The sequence below is a fragment of the Miniopterus natalensis genome, chromosome 14 (genome assembly GCF_054644295.1).
Source record: "Miniopterus natalensis isolate mMinNat1 chromosome 14, mMinNat1.hap1, whole genome shotgun sequence".
NCBI classification, from domain to species: domain Eukaryota; kingdom Metazoa; phylum Chordata; class Mammalia; order Chiroptera; family Miniopteridae; genus Miniopterus; species Miniopterus natalensis.
In genome coordinates this window covers 12,339,624-12,361,545 of record NC_142094.1, presented here as the reverse complement: position 1 = coordinate 12,361,545, position 21,922 = coordinate 12,339,624, and the positions used below count along the sequence as shown (strand labels likewise).

At 41.5% G+C, this 21,922-nt stretch overlaps 1 protein-coding gene and 1 pseudogene across 2 annotated transcripts; one reads left to right on the top strand and one right to left on the bottom strand.

Annotated features, from left to right (window-relative positions):
• Window positions 1-207: 207 nt before the first annotated feature.
• On the top strand, window positions 208-16,517 carry ZNF25 (zinc finger protein 25). Of its 2 annotated transcripts, none has more exons than XM_016206970.2 (6): window positions 208-389; window positions 1,946-2,060; window positions 10,880-11,006; window positions 11,290-11,385; window positions 13,612-13,672; window positions 15,051-16,517. In XM_016206970.2, the coding sequence occupies exons 2-6, from the start codon at window positions 2,046-2,048 to the stop codon at window positions 16,096-16,098; spliced, it is 1,347 nt and encodes a 448-aa protein (XP_016062456.2). In that variant the 5' UTR covers window positions 208-389; window positions 1,946-2,045; the 3' UTR covers window positions 16,099-16,517. The 2 variants fall into 2 exon arrangements, with proteins under 2 accessions (XP_016062456.2, XP_016062457.2); XM_016206971.2 differs by lacking the exon at window positions 208-389 and adding an exon at window positions 775-1,838.
• LOC107532562 (rRNA-processing protein FCF1 homolog pseudogene) lies at window positions 4,735-5,293 on the bottom strand (annotated as a pseudogene).
• Window positions 16,518-21,922: the final 5,405 nt, after the last annotated feature.

Below are 21,922 nucleotides of genomic sequence, written 5' to 3'. Positions count from 1 at the left end.
GGCCGAGGCGGGCGGGAGCCGCGGCTCCGCAGCCGCGCGCGGGTCCGAGACCCGGAGCCGCCGCCCCCTCGGAGCCGCGGGCCGGCCGAGGGCCCTGCGGGGAGCCTCGAGGCCGCCAGTCCGCCCACGGCGCCGCGCGCGGCCGCGGGGACAGCGAGGCGCCCGGTGCGGCCGGCATCCGCAGCCCCGCGCGTCCCGGAGCCAGCGTGGCGAACAAAGCCCGAGGGCCCCGGCCGGCCCAGCGCCGCGGGTGAACGGGCGGCGGTCTCGGTTCGGCTCGGACGCGTCCCTAACCCGCGGGCGCTCGCGCCCGGCGGTCTCGCGTCTGGGACGGGGCAGAGCGCTCGAAGGCGCGGACTCAGTAAAGGCGAGCTGCGCGTCGCTGCAAGGTACGCCGGTCCTTTCATTGCTGCCTCGGGCCATTTTCACCGCCAGCCCCCCTCCCCGGGCGTCGCCCCTCCGTTTCCACGACTTCGAGTGCTAACGGTTCAGAGATTGTTTTGCGCAGCATCGGCAGATGGGCTTTCAAGCCTCTGCAGTTTCCCACGCTAAAATTTGCACTTAGCACGGTAATTGCCCAGAACACTACGTGGAGTGGAGCGGAGTGGAGGAGTGGAGTGGAGGAGTGGAGCGGGGCGGCGAGGCTGAGGACAACCTCGTCCCACCGCGTAGCGTTGTTTGCAAGCGCGCTGGAGGCTGCCTCAGAGCCCGTGTTACAATGTTGCCCTGCGTTCTGCAGCCCGGCCCTGCCCGCACAGAGCCGTTCAACGTGTACATTGAAGCCATAACCTAAGCCCTGACTTTTAAGTTTTACGGGAGAAGCTGGGAAACCTTTCCAGGCAAGAGGGGAAGTGAGACAGACATTGCCAAAAAAAATTCGAAAACTGCAATTTCATCCATGCTCCATATTTTGAAAGTGACGTCATAGTGCCTCTGATTGGCTGGTGTGCCTGGGCTTATGGAAGCATTCTGTGAGCACCAAGGCAACTGGAAGGGGTTTCTGCTGCTCGTGGGAAGGATCTGAGGCTTAGGCCATCTAGTTAACATTTTGCTACCTACACAGAGTGCCTGTTGGGGATTATGGTACCAAATTGTTATTTTAGAAGTTAGGTTTGTGACGTGAGCAGATTAGATGGCCGTGCCAAAATTCATTAACTCCTAATTAAATTTCATCCTAGGCCCAGCCCAAGTTTGGAGGGGACAGTGAATTCCATGGTACTGTCTGGGTTTGTGGCACTGGGTCAAGAATTACAGAGTCAAAATGGTACATGAAGTTTGTTCAAAATTATCTAATTCTTCCTCATGTTAAAGATAATAGCATTGAAAATAAGACAGTCACTAGGTTTGTTAATAGCACAGCCTAGCATGGACCAGAAGACTGCAGGTCCACTGTATTTAAGTCAACACAAGGTTCTTGGAGAAGTGATTTTTGAGAAACTGCAATTTAGGGAGAAGAAACATCTTATTTTTGAGAGCTTTGGAGACTTTCTAAACTTGTGGGGTTTATAGTGGTAACAGGAAAAATTGTTATGACTTGAATTTCAACACTTTTCCATATCAATAAATATTTCTCGTCACCATCTTATGTAATACCAACACAACGTTCCATACTTTGGGTATATATTGTACACCTTGCTGCCTGGGGGAAGGATCTCAGCCTTATGGCATCTAGTTACCTTTTGCTACTAGTCTAGTATTGGAATTTTACGTTTTCAATTCTTTTGTGGTATTTAGTGAACAGACATAATTTTCAAAGCAGTCAATAGGAAAGAAATGTTTAAATTCACGCACAAATGTCCCAAGGTCATCAAGATTTTTTCAGGGTCACCAGTGGATAGGTGGGTACTCCTTAATCATAGCCCTTCCTATTCCTTCTCATGGCTCCAAGAAATGTTTTTCCAGAGGTTTACCTTTTTCTAAACTGTTGTCTGAAAATTTCTCACAGGTGATTCCTGGAGCTGCAAGATAAAGTCTCATGACTTCTGTCTTTCAACTTCCTCTATTCTGGCTTCATAGTTTCTATCCTTTCCCAGGAGCAGCAGAAAATGAACAAGTTCAAGGTGAGTCATTTACTTAGCCCTTACTTTGTTTCATTGTGTGAGTTTTCAAGGAGTTTTATGAAAGGGAGACCTTTTATTAAATTTAAAAGGTTAAAAATCACCTTAGGGAAAATACTCTTTGACTAGCACAGAGGTTCTCACAGTGTGGTCTGCAGACCCCTGGGAGCCCCAAGACCTTTGCAAGGGACCCCTTTGGAAGGGATCTGTGAAGTCAGCATGTAATAGTAAGATGCAAATTGCAGTTTACACTGTTGACATTTGCACTGATGGTGTAAAAATAGTGAAGAGATTGCCATCTGTTTGGCATGAATTAAGACAGTGACACCAATGACACTGCATTCCTCTGCAGTGTGCTTAAAATTAATATTAACAAAAGTTTTATTAATATTAATAAATTAGGAACACATCTTTTTAATATTCAGTGTGACAAAATGGGAAGTTCACATAAACTACTTTTGCTGGACCCAGAAGTGTGATAGTTGGTTGTCCGGAGGGGAGAAAAAAGCACTTGTGTGACTGTTTGATTTGTGAGCCCATCTAGCCCTTTTTTTTTTTTTTAATGTATCTTTATTGATTTCAGAGAGAGGAAAGGAGGGGGAGATAGAGACAGAAACATCAATGATAAGAGAGTCATTGATCAGCTGCCTAGCCTGCAACCTGGGCATGTGCCCCGACCAGGAATCGAACCCCGATCTCCTGGATCCTAGGTCGATGCTCAACCGCTGAGCCACGCCCGGCCGGGCTAGCCCCTTTTTTCATGGAATACTATTTTTACTTGAAAGAGCAACTGGCAGACAAACTGGTTATTCAGACTTGGGTATTTAACAAACATTTTCTCAAAAGTGAGTGAAGTGAGCATGTCAATGAAAATAACTGTCACTATTTGTTGCTAATGTTAAAATGTAAGCTTTAAGTGAAAATTAGAATTTTGGAAAACATGCATCCTTCACTATGAACTTGACAACTTTTAATACTTAAAGACTTTTCTGATGAGATTGGTGAGGATACTTACAAATGTGATACCTTTTTTTATGTTATATAATGTGTCAACATTTGATTAATATTTCTGATATGCATGCTCAGAGGCAAACTCAAGCAACTTAAGAGGACAGAGGAATACAGTGAAGTGAAAAACAGGGAATAAGTTGGTTAGGGATTGTCCACTCTTAAAGGTAATATTTGCCCTAGCTGGTTCAGCTCAGTGGTTAAAGCATCAGCCTACAGATTGAAGGGTGGTGGGTTCGATTCCAGCCAAGGGCACGTACCTCACTATTGCGGGCTCAATCCTTCGCCCTGGTTGGGGCTCGTGTGGGAGGCAGCCAATTGATGTGTCTCACATCGATGTTTCTCTCTCTCTCTCTCTCTCCCTCTCCCTCCCTATCTTTTTCTCTTCCCCTTCCACTCTTTCTGAAAAGCAATGGAAAAAATATCCTCAGGTGAGGATTAAAAAAAAAGGGCCAGGCTGGGCATGACTCAGTGGTTGAGCATCGACCTATGATCCAGGAGATCACAGTTTGATTCCCACTCAGGGCACATGCCGGGATTTTGGGCTCGATCCTCAGTCCGGGGCGTGCAGGAGGCAGTCAATCAATGTCTCTTTCATCACTGATGTTTCTGTCTCTCCCCCTTCCTCTCTCTGAAATCAATAAAGATATATTTTTTTAAAAAGTAATATTTGAGGAAAGTTCTGAATAAAATGAGACAGGGAGCCAAGCAGAAATATGTCAGAGGAGCATTCTAGATAGGAGAAACAGCAAGTACAAACACCATGAAGCATGTTCCAGAAACAGTGTTTAGGACATCAAAGCTAGAGAGCCGTGACTTAAGGGAAGAAAGGGGAGAGGTAAAGTCAAAGAAATAAAAGGAGCTAGAATATGTAGGACCTTGTAGTTTGTAGAAAACAGTGAATTTTTATTTTACTTATTGGTCCATTAAAAATATTTAAATCATTTTATACAATCAAAGGAATGTACATAATGTTTATGTATAATTTAGGGAACATTGATTACGTAAACAGCAGTGTATCCCCTTCCTGGCTTAAGAAATAAAATTTGCTAGTACTTTTGAAGCCCCTGTGTGACACTCCTTCATCTCTTACATTATTACCCAGAGAAAACTAATCCTGAATTCTGTGGTAATCAAACCAAGATCCATAAGTTTAGTGCCTATGTTTTCTTCTATGTAATTTATTGTGTCAGATCTTATATTTAGGTATTTGATCCATTTTGAATTAATTTTTGTACCTGGGGACAAACTGTAGTCTAGTTTCATTCTTTTGCATATGGCTTTCCAATTCTCCCAGCACCTTTTATTGAAGAGGCTTTCTTTTCTCCATTGTGTGTTTCTGGCTCCTTTGTCAAAAATCATCTGCCCATATACGTGTGGTTTTATATCTGGGCTCTCAATTCTCTTCCATTGACCTGTGCGCCTGTTTTTCTGCCAATACCATTCTGGGTTTTGTTTGTTTGTTTGTGAGCAGTCATCTGATTTATAAAAAGATGCAACAAATTAAAAAAATTTTCAAAACATCAAAAAGAAAGGGTATTTAACCGTAGTCAGCTCATAACAGAGCAAGTGGGTGAGTGGAGCAATAACTCATGCTGTAGCATGTTTAATAAATTGGCAGCAGAAGTAGTTGGTTGAAGGGAAGCAGAGGAACTTTGTCTTTTAAGTGTTAGAACCAAGGGGCTCCGTAGTCATCGGGCATCCGCTCAGTGTTGTACCTATGGTTAGAAATGTACATGATGGGAACTCCAGGGATCTTCCAGATTCTTCATTTAAGGTCTCCAGTCACCTGTGGCTACAATGTAACACTTGTGCCGAGTTACTCTCTGTACCAAGCAGTCTGCATAGGTCCCTTTGTGTGTGCATGGTGATTGTTCAAATCCAGGATCCTTGGCGATCCTTAGAGCCACTCGATGCTTCTGCCCCAATTCCTCAGTTTCAGCCATCGCACAGGCAGTTAAACGAGGGATACAGCTGGCATAGAGACTGCCCATCACTGACTGCACTAAGGCCAGTTTGGCCTTAATGGACAAGTTGATAAAGTTGGTATCAACCAGGATGTGGTAAGGTGGGCCCAGCTGTGTGTTATATTGGAAAAATAAGCGGGAGGGGTGTTGGGGGACTTCTCTTTCTTTGAGTGCACTGGGATCTTTCTTTTCTTTCTTTTTAGGCTTTAATCTATCCTTCTCTTTAAGGCTCTGATCTCTGAGACTAAGCATTTGCGTCATGGTTCCACACTTGTTTTCTTTTGCTTTCCCTTGTTCACGCCGCCACCATTCAGTTTCGATTATCGTAGCTCTGCAATATAATTTGAAGTTACGTAATGTGATACCTCCGGCTTCATTCTTTTTTTCTCAGGATTGCTTTTTGTCTATTTGGGATCTTATGTGGTTCCATACAAATCTGATGATTTTTTGTTCAGTTTCTATAAAATATGACATTGGGATTTGGTCGGGATTACACTAAATCTGTATGATGTTCTAGGTAATATGGCCATTTTTAATCTATTTTGAGTCTTCTGATCCATGAACATGGAATATCTTTCCATTTCGTTGTGTCTTTTTAAATTTCTTTTTAATAATGCTTTGTAGTTTTCACCATATAGGTCCTTCGCATCCTTTTATAAGTTTATCCCTAGGTATTTTATTCTATTCATTGCAGTTGCAAAAGGAATTGGGTTTTTGGTGTGTGGTGTTTTGTTTTGTATTTCATTTCTATTTCTGAAGTTTCATTTTTAGTATATAGGAAAGCAGTGGATTTTTGTACATTGATTTTGTATTCTGCAACTTTGTTTATTGTTTCTAATAGTTTTTTGGTGGAGTCCTTAGGGTTTTCTATGTATAGAATCATGTCATCTGCAAAAAGTGGCACTTTTACTTCTTCCTTCCCAATTTGGATGCCTTTTATTTTTTTCTCTTGCTTGGTTGCTCTGGCTAGGACTTCCAGAACTATGTGAATAAGAGTGGTGGGAGTGGACATCCTTGTCTTGTTCCTGATTTTAGAGGATAAGCTTTCAGTTTTTCATCACTGAGTATGATACTGGCTGAGGGTTTGTCACATATGGCCTTTGTTGTGTTGAGATACTTACCTTCTGCATCTACTGATAAGATCATATGATTTTTATCCTTTGTTAATATGTTGCATTACATTGATCAATTTGCGTATGTTGAACCATCCTGTGCCCCTGGAATGAACCCCACTTGATTGTGATGTATTATTTTTTTAACATATTATTGTATTCAACTTGCTAATATTTTGTTTAAGATTTTTGCATCTGTAGTTGTCTTTTTTAAAAAAATATGTGTAGTTGTCTTTTTTTGTGTGTTAGTTACCCTTGCCAGGTTTTGGTATCAGGGTTATGTTGGCTTCATAAATGTGTTAGGAAGTATTGCCTCTCGTTCAGTTTTTTGGAAAAGCTTGAGAAGGACAGGTATCTAATCTTGTTGGAATGTTTGGTGGAATTCACTAGTGAAGCCATCTGGTCCTGGACTTTAATTTTTTGTGAGATTTTTGGTGGTGGTTTCAATTTCCTCACTGTTTTCTGATCTATTTAGATTTTTCAATTCTACATGATTCAGTCTAGGAATGTTATATACTTTTAGGAAGTTAGCCATTTCTTCTAGGTTATTGAATTTGGTGGCACATAGTTTTTCATTGTATTCTAGTATGATCCTTTGTATTTCTGTGATGTCTGTGGTGACTTCGCTTTCATTTCTGTTATTGTTTGTATGAGTCTTTCCTCTTCTTTACTTAGTGAGTGTAGCCAGGGGTATGTCAACTTTATTAATCTTTTCAAAGAACCAGCTCTTTGTTGTATTAATTTTTTTTAAGCTCACTTCTCTCTCTTCTTCCCTCTATGTCATTTTTAGATTTCTATCTTTCTTCCGTCTGGTCTGCTCTATTTTCTATGCTTGCTAGTTCATTCTTGATCTCTTTTACTGAGTTCTTTATTTACAGAATTTCTGTTTGGTTCTTTTTAAAACTTTCAAACTCTTTGGTAAAGTACTCATTTTGTTCATTAATTTTTTTTGTTTTCTGAGTGCATTAAATTGCCTGTCTGCATTTTTTGCATACAGACAGGCAATTTAATGCACTCAGAATTCTCTGTCATTTATATCCCATATTTTTGCATGTTTAAGTTTGCTTTCTGGAGATTTATTTTTCCTGAGCTGCCTCACTACCTTGGTTATTCATGGCATTTGGTTGGTTCCTTCTCTGCCTAGGCATCTATGTATGCGTGACATTTCTCTAGCAGATTGCTAGGAGGAGGTCTTTCTATTACTTTCCCGTAGCCGGTGCCGAATCACAAGTTGCTCAGCTCTGTGAAACCCTAATGCTGATCCCAGCAGCTTTGTCTCCGGCTGCCGTCAGTGTGGCCAAGATGTGTGGGGTGGGGCTTCTGGAGGAAGCAGCTGCCGCCTTTGTTTTGCCCTCCTAGTGATACCACCTCGGACCTCCACCAGGGGATCAGAGAGTGCACCCTCCACTCAGGAAACAGTGATCTGTCACACCAGTTCTCACGTACGCAGATAATGTGTTCCCCAACCCCAAACCAAGGGCAGAGAGGAGCGAGTTCTGAAAGTCTGTGGGGTGGCAGGGCTCTGTGGCTTTGTTTCTCTCTCCAGAATGCCAGCGGCCCAACAGCTGCACCGGCACCCCAGTGCTGTGCCCGTGCCCACTCGAGTGGGAATGCCCACTGAATCTCCCTGCTCCTTCCAGCTGAAGGAAGCGCCAGTCACAGCCAGGTTTCTCCCCTCTCCAGGTTGAGCCCCATCATGAGCCTGGCCGCAGGGCTGTGCTCTCCTCCCTTCTCATCTCCCCCTTTTTGTTCCCACTTGCCCACCTTTAGGTGCTTCAATGTGCAGATCTCTCAGGCATGCCTGTATGTAGAGCAGGGGACCCTTTTTGAGTTATGGCTGTTGAAATTTCAAGGGGAGAAAACAAAGGGATCTCTCATGCCACCATTCCTCTGACGTTACTCCTGAACACACCGGATGCTCTTTGTTTAAAAAAAAAAAAATGTTAATAGTCATTTAAGCTTGAATGTGATTAATTTCTTTGCCAAATCATTCACTCTACTGTCCTTGTCAAATTGCAGCCCTTCAGCTCTAAGCATAAAACTTTTCCTGAGCTGTTTGGATGTGTCCAAAAGCTGGTTTCTCTTTTCTGATTCTTATGAATTCTAGATCTTCCAAAAATTCCTCAAGTTGTCTTATTTACTGATTGCAGCTTTTATTTTTTTGCTATGCTTTTATTGAGTTATACTAATTTGGACATTTTACATTTTGGTTTTGAGCATTAGCTGTTTGTTATTTGTAAATCTCTCTATTTAGTTTCCTCACACTTTCCTCTTGGCCTTTTCTCAGGCTTCATGGTCTTGCCAATCATCTTAAATGATCCCTTAAGGGATCCCACAGATCCCCCCCTTTTTTGATACTTCTAGAACCCTACTGTTCATACATATAAAATATTTGTGAAATATATGTATAGCTGCCCAAATGGACAGTTCCAGCTGTATGTTCCACAGTCGCTTCAAGCACAGCATGAACAAAATTGAAATCATTGCTTCCATCTGCCCAACTTACTCTTTTTTCCCCCTGTTTTCTTTTATGGATTTCCTATTTTCCATAGAATAATGTTAGTTGGTAAAATACAAAAGTTTCTATACGCCATAACCTACTCCTGTTGTATCGCTAGGAGACAGGAAACTTCAGTTTCCATATACGTTGGGAGATCATTGTCAGGAGAGCAGCAGCAGCTTGAACCTCACTCCAGAGCAGGAGGTCAGGAGGACTGTGATGGGAGAGCAGAGATGCTGGTGTTCTAGCTGTAAAGGAACAAAAGATCCAGTCGGCATGCTTCCAGAAGCAGAGGCTCTTGCCCTGACTGGAGAAAGGTGGATAAGAGGTTTGAGACCTGTGGGATCTAAGCACTGAGACTTGGACTAGAAAAGAAGGGACTTAGAATGTGTGCAGGAACACAGGAGCAGCCTGGAGCAGGTAGCAACTCAGGAAAGGAGGAACACCTTGCACGCTTGGTGGTGAAGGCAAATAAAACAAGCAACTGAAATCAGGCGTCCTAAGAAAAGAATGCAGTATCACAGGATCTCAAGGCGCCACCTGCAATGATGCTGTTCTTTTAGAATGGGAACATACTATGCCAACAGAAGGGAGAGCTTTTCAACTAAGAACTAGAGTAACCCTTTCATTCCTTCCCACCATGTGAGAAACATGGATCAGCTGCCTCCTGCACGCCCCCTACTGGGGCTCGAGCCCACAACCCAGGCATGTGCCCTGACTGGGAACTGAACCGACAACCTCTTGGTGCGTGGGACAACGCTCAGCCAACCGAGCCACACCAGCCAGGGCCAGAACAGTATTTGCAAGAAGAAAAAGTGTGAAGCAAGAATTTATATCCAGCCAGCATGTTCTTCATTTGAAAATACATTTCAGATTCTATAGAATACAAATAAAGCAATTATCAGAGGAAGTTTTATAGCCTTAAATAGTTCTATCAACAAAATAATTAGCATTATGGCTGTAGCCATTACCTAACCATATAGACACTATGTGAGTTACCCTTGCCTTTTCTCACAGTTATTAATCTCCAATTTTACAAAGTTGTATGATGCTGCTTTCCCCCACTGCTGCTACTTTAATGTAAATGTTTATTGCTTACATATGTCTCTAAATTTTCTAACACTCCATCTTTCTGATGTGCCATTTGCCTCTTCTATTTTAGTTTTATTCTAAATTACTAATCTCAGATGACCCTAATCCTTACATCTGTCTCTTCAGTGGCTCCCCATTATCTGTATTTGTGTCTCCAAAGCGAAAGAGTGAACGTCCCAAAGGTACGTAAGTCAGTCCATGTAGTGTGAAATAGCAGAATATTGATTCCTATTTTTCACCTAAATACAAGAAAGAAAACTTGGCAATTTTTAATAAACAGACATTATGCCTGGCTGTCATGGCTCAGCGGTTGAGCATCGACGTGGGATCCCGGAGATCGCAGTTCGATTCCCAGTCAGGGCACATGCCCGGGTTGCAGGCTCCATCCCCGGTAGGGGACGTTCAGGAGGCAGCCGATCAGTGACTCTCTCATCATTGATGTTTCTCTCTCTCTCCCTCTCCCTTCCTCTCTCAAATCAATAAAGACATTTTTAAAGATAAAAATAAACAGACCTTAATTAAGTGGGTGTACAAAATATATTTTAATGTCCCAAATGGCAAATTCAGAATTACTCCATGTTTTGTAACCTGACTTGACTGTCACATAACTAACTAATTTGGGTGCTACACTGTGTTCTCACATTATGCTGTCTAATTCATAGTTTCCTAAACTTGCCGTTTTTTATGCATCCATGCCTTTGCCAGTTCTGTTTTCTTAATTCCTGAAGTTTACATAGTCAGTTGAACCACCTAATAGAATCTAACTTGATAATGCAAAACACCCATCCCCATTTGTGACCTCTTACATCTTGTGCGTATCTCCGTCACAGCACCTGCTGTGCATATTGCACTTGGGAATTTACATCTTTGCCTCCCTGTCAGAATGTAAGCTCCTTGGTACCAAGAATAGTTGTTTTCATTCACCTTTGTGTCTCCAGCAGAGATCTAGGCATTGAATGATGTCCCAGTGAGTATATAACAGACAAATATTTTATCTATGTATAAATCCGGGTACAGAGTAGCAGTGTATCTTAACTTTCCAGAGTAAATTCTACAGTTGGCACATTAATAGCTCGTTTACACGTCTTTTCAGTGGTTCTCTATTCTGATTACTTCCGTTTGAACTGAAACATGTTGTTACAGGGACCAGTAACACTCAAAGATGTCACTGTGGAATTCACCAAGGAGGAGTGGCAATTACTGGACGCTGCTCAGAGGACCCTGTACAGGGAGGTGATGCAGGAGAACTACCGCCACCTGGTCTCAGTGGGTGAGAAAAATGCCCCTCCGTGACTCCCAGTAGCTTACATTTTCCTTCCCACCTGTGGAACATGTAGATTTGAATAGTAGTAGTTTTGCTTCAGGGGTCAAAGTTGATGGATCCATTTTGGGTACCAGAAAAAATATCTGTGTCTCCACCCTCCCAACTGAAAGACTAAATTTGCCAGGCCTAGGGGGACCTTCATTGTTCTGCTCTGAAAAGTGTACTTCCTGTCCTTCAGAGTCCCTAAATTCCAAGCAATTTATATTTTCTTTATCTTTCCCATTAATAGGTTATTTTGCAAATAAGCCAAATGCAGTCTTGAGGCTGAAGCAAGGAAAGGAGCCGTGGATATTAGAAGTAGAATTTGTCCATCGGAATGGCCCTGGTGAGTGAGAAATTACAGCCCTTGTTACTAGTGGCGGGATTCCTGGTGCCTTTTGCCTTTTGAAACATTTTTCAGGAATCTTTAAGTGCCCTGTATGTTTGGAAATGAATGAGGACCCTTGATCTGCACATGTAAGCGACGTAAATCACACCTCCAAGTTTTATTCTCACCAGTGAAAGTCCTTCCTTTGCTCAATGTTTATATAGGTTTACCTTTCTTATACAGTGACCTTGACTTAAACTTTTGTCTTTTTTCTAGAATTCCTAGTTACCCTCTGCCATCAAAGTATGCAGCTATGATCCTAACGTGTTTATAAATCTGACTTATACATTTTTTTCAAATGCCATTTCCCTCCTTTTATTAGCAATAAAATGCCTTCAGTATTTTCTGCATGTTTTAACTTCCTGTCCTTTCTTTAAACTCTGAAATTAGAGTATAAATCATTGTGCCTTTCATCAATTTTATTCTTTCAGAGTTGATACTTCTAGATGGTGTTCGTCTTTTACACAAAGTACTGATCATCCTTCCTAAAATAGCACTAAGATAAAAAATAAAACAAACCAAAAAAGATAATCTCACTTTGCTTCCTTCAGTGCTTTTCGTGTGTTTTCTGACGTGTACACTCATGTGCAGAAGCAATGCCTGGTGTATATTCGTTGTTCACTAGATATTTGTTGATTCAGTTTCAGTTAACAAGAGACAGACACTCTCTGTCTTCTGCCCTGTATAGTAACTTTCTAGACCAAAGCTTTGCTTTAGGCCTAAAATTGACGTCTCCAGCATCTTTACCTTATTTGTATTCTGGTACCACATTTTACTATTTTACAGGATAGTTCCACTGATCTAAATCCCTTCTTTCTCAGAGCTAATTTTTCATTAAAACCTCATAGTATTTGTGTCATGCTGCAAACACATTGCTGCTGGCCTATCACAGTGAACATACACTGACTCACTATTACAAAACACGGGGAAATTAATTTTCTCTCAGGAACTAGTCCAGGCCTTTCTTGCCAACTGCATCTTCTTTCTCCTGTGACCCCCAAACACATGCTAATCATCACTTCACTTACTCTCTTAAGTGTCTTTCATAAATAGAATCTTATTTCATGTGTATCCAACTTAACCTTGCACAAGTCCCAAATAACTTTCATTTTTCCCTTACAAATGCCATGAACTTCCAACTACAAGCCTCTGCTCATAATCTTTGACTTTCTTTTAAGCATTTAAACAGGAATAAATATGAAGATCAGTAAAGGTTCCAGAATGATGTTGAACAATTAATCTTTAATGATCATGTAGTAAACTGAAGTAGACATGTGGCAGCTAAGACATGAAAGTAGAATAAGACTTGTTGAGTCATAGGTAACATTGCTTTGAAGATGCAGTATTTGGTGGTCGGGGTTGAACATCTCTGTTGAAGATGCAGTATTTGGTGGTCGGGGTTGAACATCTCTGTGCTATAACTGGGAATTCATTCTGTTAGATGGATGGCTTACACTCTCCTTTTTAAAAATCTTTCCTTTTGAACATATATGTTCCTGGTTCCCCTGTCCCAGTGAAAATTAAGCCAACTAAACATAGAGTGAAAGCCTGAGCTATAGAGCTGTTCCTCTAAACATGAGGAAATTGATGTTCTGAGTGAGTCACTTTAGTATTGACATCTAGATTGTTGTGTATGGTAAAGAGGAAATAAAGTAGAAGTTTATAGCCTGCTAACTAGGAATCCTAACACAATAAACTAGATGTGAGCAGATAAAAACCTAATACTTTAGCTCCTTCATCCAGTTTAACCTTTGCCCTGATATTTCCAGTGAACATAGTTGCCTACTGATTTTTAGCACCGTACTACTGTTCATTGTCCTTGATGGGCTCACAGCACTCTGAATGAATCTCACATTCCTGTTCAGCAACACTTTAAATATTTTTGTTCTCTGCTCTGTTCTTTTTTTTTTTTTTGGTCTTAACTTTCTCCTCTGAGTTTTTAAGGTCATGTTATATTTGTAAAGTGTCAGAGGTACTTGGGTTTATAACCATGTTCCTTCCCCTTTCTGATACAGCAGTTTTTAGTGTTTGTTATTTTTGTCTAAACCAATGACATGGTGGAAATTTGCATTTGGGAGTTGCTGCATTTGTGGAAACTGACCTGAGCCTAAGAATCAACCCAACCCTATGATCGTAATATTGTATTATGATTTATAGGGTATTAAATTTTGTATTCCTTTGCAGACCCACGGAATATTCGTGACCCAGGAGCAAGACACCAGAAAAGCCAAGCTGAAAATTCAAGGTAAGGTCAAGAATTCAATTTTAAGATTAGAAGCTTTGTGAGGGTCTTGATGAGGACACGGGAAGTGGGAGAGCACTAGTTAGTACTAAATGTGAGAAAACTAATACTGGAGCAAGTTCCAAAGAATATAATGCAAGTGAGAAAGCCATTTCTCGTAGTGGAGGCCCTGCTTAGGATCAGGGGATTCAAATATTGAAGCAGTCTTCTGATTGTTCAGAGTTGACAGTCAGGGAGGTTTTGTTATACACAGTAGAGTTCAGGTGGTTGAGAGACCCTGTGTATATAATGCAGGTGAAAGTTCCTTCTATGAAACAGTAAACCGCGATGTGTATCAGAGAACATTCACAGTGGAGAGACCCTGTGAATCTAACGAATACGGGCAAATCTGTAGAAATCGGTTCTTACGTTGCGACAAGAACGGCACCAGGTGTTACACTGGTGAAGTCAGACCAGACCTCAGTTCAGCAACCTTGGTACTTGAGTTCTGGCTAAGAAAGAATTCAGAGTCAAGACTCAAACTATAAGAGAAAGTTTATTTTGTAAGTCACAGAGATAGAAGATGTGAGCTATAGAAGGAATTGGCTCAGGAAACAAGTTACAAAGGCAAAAGAAGAGCCCTTGGAACTTAGGAGAGAGAAAGGTAAAGATAATGCCCCTGGGTGGAAGAAGAGGGGGAGGATAAAGGCTCAGGTGTGCTCCCAGGATGGGGAGCTGCCCTGCGCCCTCCATCTTGCGGGTATTTATCTGCAGGTCTCAGAGGAGGATCCCAATAGAATATTCATCAGATTTCCAGTTGTGTCATTTGATTGGGTGGCACCCAATCAAAGGAGTCATTAGTCATTGCAGCTGGTCCTGATGTCAGCAATTGCAGCATTTGTATGGTTTTGCTGCTTTTCTGGGCCTGGAACTGAAACATAATTGAGGCCTAGATGTAATCTCTAGGGGTTAATGCTTAAGGGAGTGGTTGGGCAAGTGCCTGAATGGGAGTTGCATAAAGCCTCTCTTTGGCTACTTGTTCCTCCTCTGAGGGGTCTACTGTATGACTAGTGACATGCAAGAGGTGGGGGAGGAGGTTGGGGGAGGAGATCAAGGGAAGATCTGAACCACACAAGCAAATGAAAGGTCAGGGGGTTTAGACCAAATAACTAGCAATATGCTATGTGAGGAAATGTTACACTGGATTAAACTGGGTGTAACCCAGTTTTTCCCATTGCTAGGTACCAGGGTTTTCTGCCCTGGTGATCTTTTGTACCTGGCCCATTATTCTTGCTCTGCTTAACGTCTAACTGCCTACCACATTTAGAGTTATTTGGAAAATACACACATCAGACACATAAAAAAGCCTTATGCATTAATGAATTTGGAAATTTTTCTCTAGGACTGGAGAACTCACAAGTCAGCAAACTCATACCAAAGCAAAAACCTATACATGCAATGAATGTGGGAAGTCCTTCTGCCAGGAGTCTACCCTTATAGGACATCAGAAGACTCACTCGAAGGACAAACCTGGTGAAGGTGGGAAATCTGTCCCTAAGAATACAGACCTCACAAGACATCAGAAGACTCACAATAGAGAGAAAACCTATGAATGTCAAGAATGTAAGAAAACTTTTTACCACCTGTCATCCCTCAGTAGACACTTGAGAACTCACGCAGGGGAGAAACCGTACGAATGTGGTGAGTGTGGGAAGTCCTTCTACCAGAAGCCACACCTCACGGAACATCAGAAAACACACACAGGAGAGAAACCCTTTGAATGTGCTGAATGTGGGAAGTTCTTCTACGTTAAGGCATACCTAATGGTACATCAGAAGACACACACGGGGGAGAAACCCTTTGAATGTAAAGAATGTGGGAAATACTTTTCCCAGAAATCACACCTTACAGTACATCAAAGAACACATACAGGGGAAAAACCCTATAAGTGTAAGGAATGTGGGAAATTCTTCTCTAGAAACACACACCTCAAAACTCATCAGAGAACTCACACTGGGGAGAAACCCTATGAATGTAGTGAATGTGGGAAATGCTTCTACCAGAAGTCAGCCCTCACCGTACATCAGCGAACCCACACAGGAGAGAAACCCTTTGAATGTAATAAATGTGGAAAACACTTTTACTATAAATCAGACCTCACTAAACATCAAAGAAAACACACAGGGGAGAAGCCCTATGAATGTACGGAATGTGGTAAATCTTTCTCTGTGAATTCAGTCCTGAGGTTACATCAGAGAACTCACACTGGGGAGAAACCTTATGAATGTAAGGAGTGTGGGAAGTTATTCTCTCAGAAGTCACATTTTATTATACACCAGAGAAAACACACAGGGGAGAAGCCCTATGAATGTCAAGATTGTAAGAAAACTTTTATCCAGAAATCAGAACTCACTGCACATCAGAAGACACACAGAGCAAGAAAGAGCTAATAAATTACTATAAATTGGGAAATTCTGCCTGAATGCATTCTTCAGAACAATTAGATAATTTACATAAGGCAAAACCCTTATGCATATCATCAATATGGGAAAATTTAGCCACAGTCTTTCTTCACAGAGAAGAAATACACAGAGAAATTCTATAAGGGCAAGAATTTTACCATATGTCAGACTTTTCTGAATATCAGACAGCATAGATGGCAGAGACACTACAAATCTTAAAACATGAAGAAACCCTTGAGAAGTCATACTTTATTGTACAATATAGAAATCACACAGGAGAGAAGCCCTGTAAGTGAATGAAGGCCAGGAAATTTCCTGCCAGGGCAGCCATCACTAGATAGCCAAAGGCTCACATGCGTGAGAAACTCCTGTCGGTATCCTGAGCATTCAGAAGCCTTTTCACACTAGTTAGACTCAGAACACTCGGGGGTACCTGCGAAGACTGGGACAGATACAGGAGCCTCTGTCGGAGGGATGTCTTAGCAAAGGTCAGATGGTCGACACTGAGAGCCTTGAAATATGTGAAAGCTTTCAAAAGAAAATTCAGAGAATCTGTAATGCGGGAAGTAGTTATACTAGAAGTCATGTTAGAGATCTCATTGTAAGGTGGTTGTTTGTTTTTTTTTAGAAAGCTACAAATGTCTAGACATAGGAGGCTTTTGAAAAGTACAGATGAATAATCCAGCAACATGATTAAGCAGGTGGAGAGTCCTGTAGTATGTAGTATGTAGAGTGTGCGTGTGAGTGTGCGTGAGTGTGCGTGTGAGTGAGTACGCTATGAAACATGGACTGTGGATGTCTGATGTGCCTGTGGAGTCCATAACTGTACATAGGGAAATACATAACATTAGTTCAATAGCTTTATGTACATGAAGATAATCCACATTAAGTTCCAGCAGTGATTCCTATTAATGTGTATTTAAGTACAATAATTTTTTAAAATTGTAACATCATTTTCTCCTGTTTCTGTTATTTTTAAATGGTTATGTATATTGTTACTGAACTAACATTCAGAAAGAAGTTAAAAATGTTTTTGTAAAATTTTCAACTGTCAGCTATGTTTTTTGTTTCTTTTAATCATCACCTGAGGATATTTTTTCCAATGCTTTTCAGAGAGAGTGGAAAGGAGAGAGAGAGACATCAATGTGAGAGAGAGAGAGAGAGACATCATTTGGCTGCCTCCCACATGTACCCTGACAAGGGCCAGGGTTCGAGCCCACAACCAAGGTGCGTGCCCTTGGCCAGAATCGAACCTGGGACCCTTCAGTCCTCAGCCCAACGCTCTAACCACTGAGCCAAGCCGGCCAGGGCTGTCAGCTACATTTTACATTAGGGGCACATTTATTTATAGGAAAAGCCCACGTTTATTTTTTAAAACAGCTGAAAATACTCTACACAGTAAAAACAAATGATACGTAAAGAAATGTTATCTTTCTTACTGATGATTTAGCAGGTACAGAGCTGTCTGTTCTGTAGTTTACAGCGCGTCCTAAATGCTCTGCATTGCCTTTCTTCCTGGGAGAAGCAGCATGGCGTCGGCACAGATTCCAGCCTGGGCCAGCTGCTTACCCACGATGCCTCAGCTTTCCTCTTTAGGGGAAGTGATAATAGGTTAGGGTTGGTTGGAGTATAAATGAGTTATTTTTCATGCGCTTAGAATAGTTTCTGAGATAGAAAAAGAGCTATATGTTAGATATTATCCTCGTTGTAATTTGTATTTCTTGAATTATGCTGAAGGAAAAAGATTAGCTGCCAACATTCATCCCCCACTTTTTTGCTGTAGTATCCTTTGGTTTGGTTGTACATTTTCCCATAAATAATTCAGAGCTAGCCCACTGCCCATTTTTGTAGCTGGAAGGCTAAGAATGGCTTTCCATTTCTAAATAGTTGAAAAAATTCAAGAGTGTTTTGTGATGTGAAATTATGAGATATTCAAATTTCAGTTTCCCATTAATAAAGTCTTACTAGAACACTAATACAGACAAAAACCATTCATTTCTGTTTTACCTGTGGCCCCTTTCACACTCCAAGAGCAGAGGTTAGTAGTTCTAGCAGAGGCCTTATGGCCCATACAGCCTAACACAGTTACTGTCTGGCACTTGACATGGTTAATGTTTTCTGTTACATAGAGCTAAAATCATTACAACCAATGAAAAGGCACTTTTCTGTTTGGTATGTGTCTCAGAAATGGTGCAGACAGCAATTTGTGGTTGGGTAGTTTTATGCTGTATATTTTGTGTAGTAATATTTACATGTGAAAAGCTTAAGCATTAGAATTTTTTTTAAATGTATTTTACTTGATGATTTTTCATTACATCATGAAATTTCCTGATGGAATTTAGCAGTAAATATACAAAATAAACATTGTCTAAATTGAACTGTTTATGGATCACTATCCACATTATTAATTTTCTAAGTGAATTGCCAGTTTTCCCTATATCATTTTATAACTTTTTCACTATCCCATGATAAAATACCATCTTTATGTCATACTTAACTAACCTAACCCAATAAGACAAAAAACTCATAATACCCAGCTCCACCAATTACATTACTAGTAATCTACATTACTAATATTATATTGCTAATAAAACTAACTTACTGTCCATACTTCATATAATTGTCAAATGCTGCTCCAGTCTAAATCCTGCCACCTTTCTTTACCCTTTTTAATGAAGATGACTTTCAGTGATGTTCCACTTTTTAAGCATGGCTCATTCTGACATCTGATGTTTAACACTAGTCATCACCTAGTGTGGAGATATTTAGTGATTGCTTGTACCTTAAGAATAAAGTATATATTTATATAAGTTTTTTTTTTTTTCAATCCTCACCCAAGGATATTTTTTCCATTGCTTTTCAGAGAGAGTGTTGGTGGGGAGAGAGAGAGACATCAACTGGTTGCCTCCCACATGCACCCTGACCAGGGATGGAGCCTGTAACCAAGGTATGTGCCCTTAGCCAGAATCAAACCCAGGACCCTTCAGTCCACTGGCTGACACTCTAACCACTGAGACAAACTGACTAGGGCTATAGAACTTCTGAATATTCCATGGTAAAATATTGTTACCAATATTCTACTCAGCTCTGACACAAGCACTCCATCTTGATAGAGGTTTAAGAGAAAACTTAATGCCTTTCTTTTTTTAAAAAAAATATATATTTATTGATTTCAGAGAGAGGAAAGGAGAGAGAGAGAGAGAGAGAAACATCAATGATGAGAGAGTCATCAAGTCTGCAACGTGGGCATGTGCCCTGACCAGGAATCGAACCCCGATCGCCTGGATCCTAGGTCGACTCGCAACCGCTGAGCCACGCCCGGCAAGGCAATGCCTTTAGAGTTGCTCTTTATTTCAACCTGCTGTGAAAGCAAATACATTCCTAACTTCCTCAGTCTTCTCAAATAAAAACTAAATAAAAATTAATTAGTACTTTCCAAAGACATCCCAATAATAGAAAATCTATTAAGAATAAAGCCTGTATTGCCCTGGCTGCTTTCGCTGAGTGGTTAGTGTCGGCCTGTGAACCTAAGGGTCTCGGGTTCAATTCCCAGTCAAGGATGCATACCTTGCTTGCAGGCTCCTTCTCCAGTCGTGGTTCGTGTGGGAGGCAACCAATCAATGTGTCTCTCTCACACTGATGTTTCTCTCTCTCTTCCCCCTCCCTCCCTTCCACTCTCTAAAAATCCATGGAAAAATATCCTGCATGAGGATTAAAAAAAGAATAAAGCCTGTAATAATAAAAGGGAACCCCAGTGCATACTGGTGGGAATGCAGACGGGTGCAGACACTTTGGAAAATAGTATGGAGTTTCCTCAGAAAGTTAAATATGGAGCTGCCTTTTGACCCAGCAACCCTACTTCTGGGAACATACCCTAAGAATCCTGAAACACCATTTTGAAAGAATATATGCCCCCCTATGTTCATGGAAGTGTCATTTACAATAGCCAAGATCTGGAAACAGCCCAAGTGCCCGTCAGTAGATGAGTAGATAAAAAAGCTGTGGGACATTTACAAGATGGGACACTACATAGCCGTAAAAAAGAAGGAAATCTTCTCTCTTACAACAGCGTAGATGGACCTGGAGAGCATTATGACAAATGAAATAAGCCAGTCAGAGCAAGACAAATACCATATGATCTCCTTTATATGTGGAATCTGACAACAAACATGAACAAAATAGAGAGGCCTGGATACATGGAACAGCCAGCCAGCCATCGGGGAGGGGGACTGGAGGAAAGAAGGAGGGATTAGCCAAAGAACATGTATGCACAGCCCACAGACACACACGACACTGGTGAGGGCCAGGGGGAGAGGGAGGGGTGTGGGGCTTTGTGGATGTGGGCAAAGAGGGCAGAATGGGCACATCTGTAATACTGTCAACAGTAAAAATAAAATTAATAAAAAAATATACTTTAAAAATAAATTACATAATAGATATAAAAATATTCCTAGTCTCCAAGGAAGCCTAGGACTGACTGCTTGGACATAACCTCAAGCCTTGAATTAGTAAGCACCAGAATTGATGGATCAAAGACAAGCGGTCAGACACTGATAGCAATTAATCAGAAACAGTGTTTCATCAGCACACATGCTCACGAAGGTCGACCGGTCTATGACAGTAGCACATTTCTGGAAGCCAATCCACAGCTTTCGCTCCAACCATACTACAAAGGAGCAAGGGAGCGACAGCCTCACCCCAGTCGCTACACGCTCATGACTGAGTCTTTCAGGCCCTCAACACTCCTCTTTCAAAAGCCTTCCAGTGCTTGAATCCTTCAGTTCCCAAAGCTGTGCATCATTTCCTCCTTTGGCTGATTTACAAGTGTGGCATTCCTCTGGCTAGTGTGGTGGTCAAAGACAGTCTGAACGAAAAAGCTATGTACAAATTCAGTGACAGAAACCTCCCAGGGCAATCTGATCATAAAATCCTAACTGGGCAGGTCATGATAGGCAGTCATGCTCCAGGCATACCTGGGAATTTAAACCCCCTCAGGAGAGCACATAATCCTGTTAACTATACTGCAATCCAATACTAGAGATTTCTCTGCCTTGCTTTCGTCCAAGTTTATGTAACCTCTCTTACATCCCCTTCTTAATTCCACGTGTAAAAAGAGACTACAAACTATCATTCTAGGTATTTTTCTCAATCTGTTGAGATCTTGCTTCCAGGTGTGTCCTCTGTTTGGCTCAAATAAACTAATAAACTCTTATAAAAATCATCTACAGGTTGATGTTCTTGTTTTTTTTTTAATATGTCTTTATTGATTTCAGAGAGGAAGGGAGAGGGAGAGAGAGATAGAAACATCAATGATAAGAGTCATTGATCGGCTGCCTCCTGCACGTCCCCTACTGGGGATCAAGCCCAAAACTGGGCACGTGCCCTGACCGGGAATCGAACCTTGAACTCCTCTATTATAGGTCGATGCTCAACTGCTGAGCCATGCCCGGCCTGGCCAGGTTGGATGTTCTTATGTCAACAGTACAAAATATCAATACCTTCCCTCATGCCACTCTATTCAAAAGAGATCGATTCTTTTTCCAACCCTCTTGAATCTGAATTGGCCTGTGACTTGCTCTGGCTCATTGGAATGTGGCAGAAGCTCCAGGCCTGCCCTTTAGGAAGTGTGACGGCTTCCACTTTCCTTCTGGAAGCAAATCATCAAGTAAAGGCTCTACTAGTCTCACCGAGCCCACCAAGCTGTGAAGAAACTCAAGCTACTGGTGGTGAAACCCTATGATGCCAGACATGTGAGTGAAGTTTTTTAAGACCTTCCATCCAAGCCCCATCCTTTGCTCAATGTAGCTAGTCA

Bases quoted from the DNA above. Each gene is read 5' to 3' on its own strand.
- ZNF25 (XM_016206970.2), top strand. The intron at 11,386-13,611 runs GTGAGTGAGAAA...ATTCCTTTGCAG, and splicing joins TGTCCATCGGAATGGCCCTG to ACCCACGGAATATTCGTGAC. The intron at 13,673-15,050 runs GTAAGGTCAAGA...ATTTTTCTCTAG, and splicing joins AGCCAAGCTGAAAATTCAAG to GACTGGAGAACTCACAAGTC.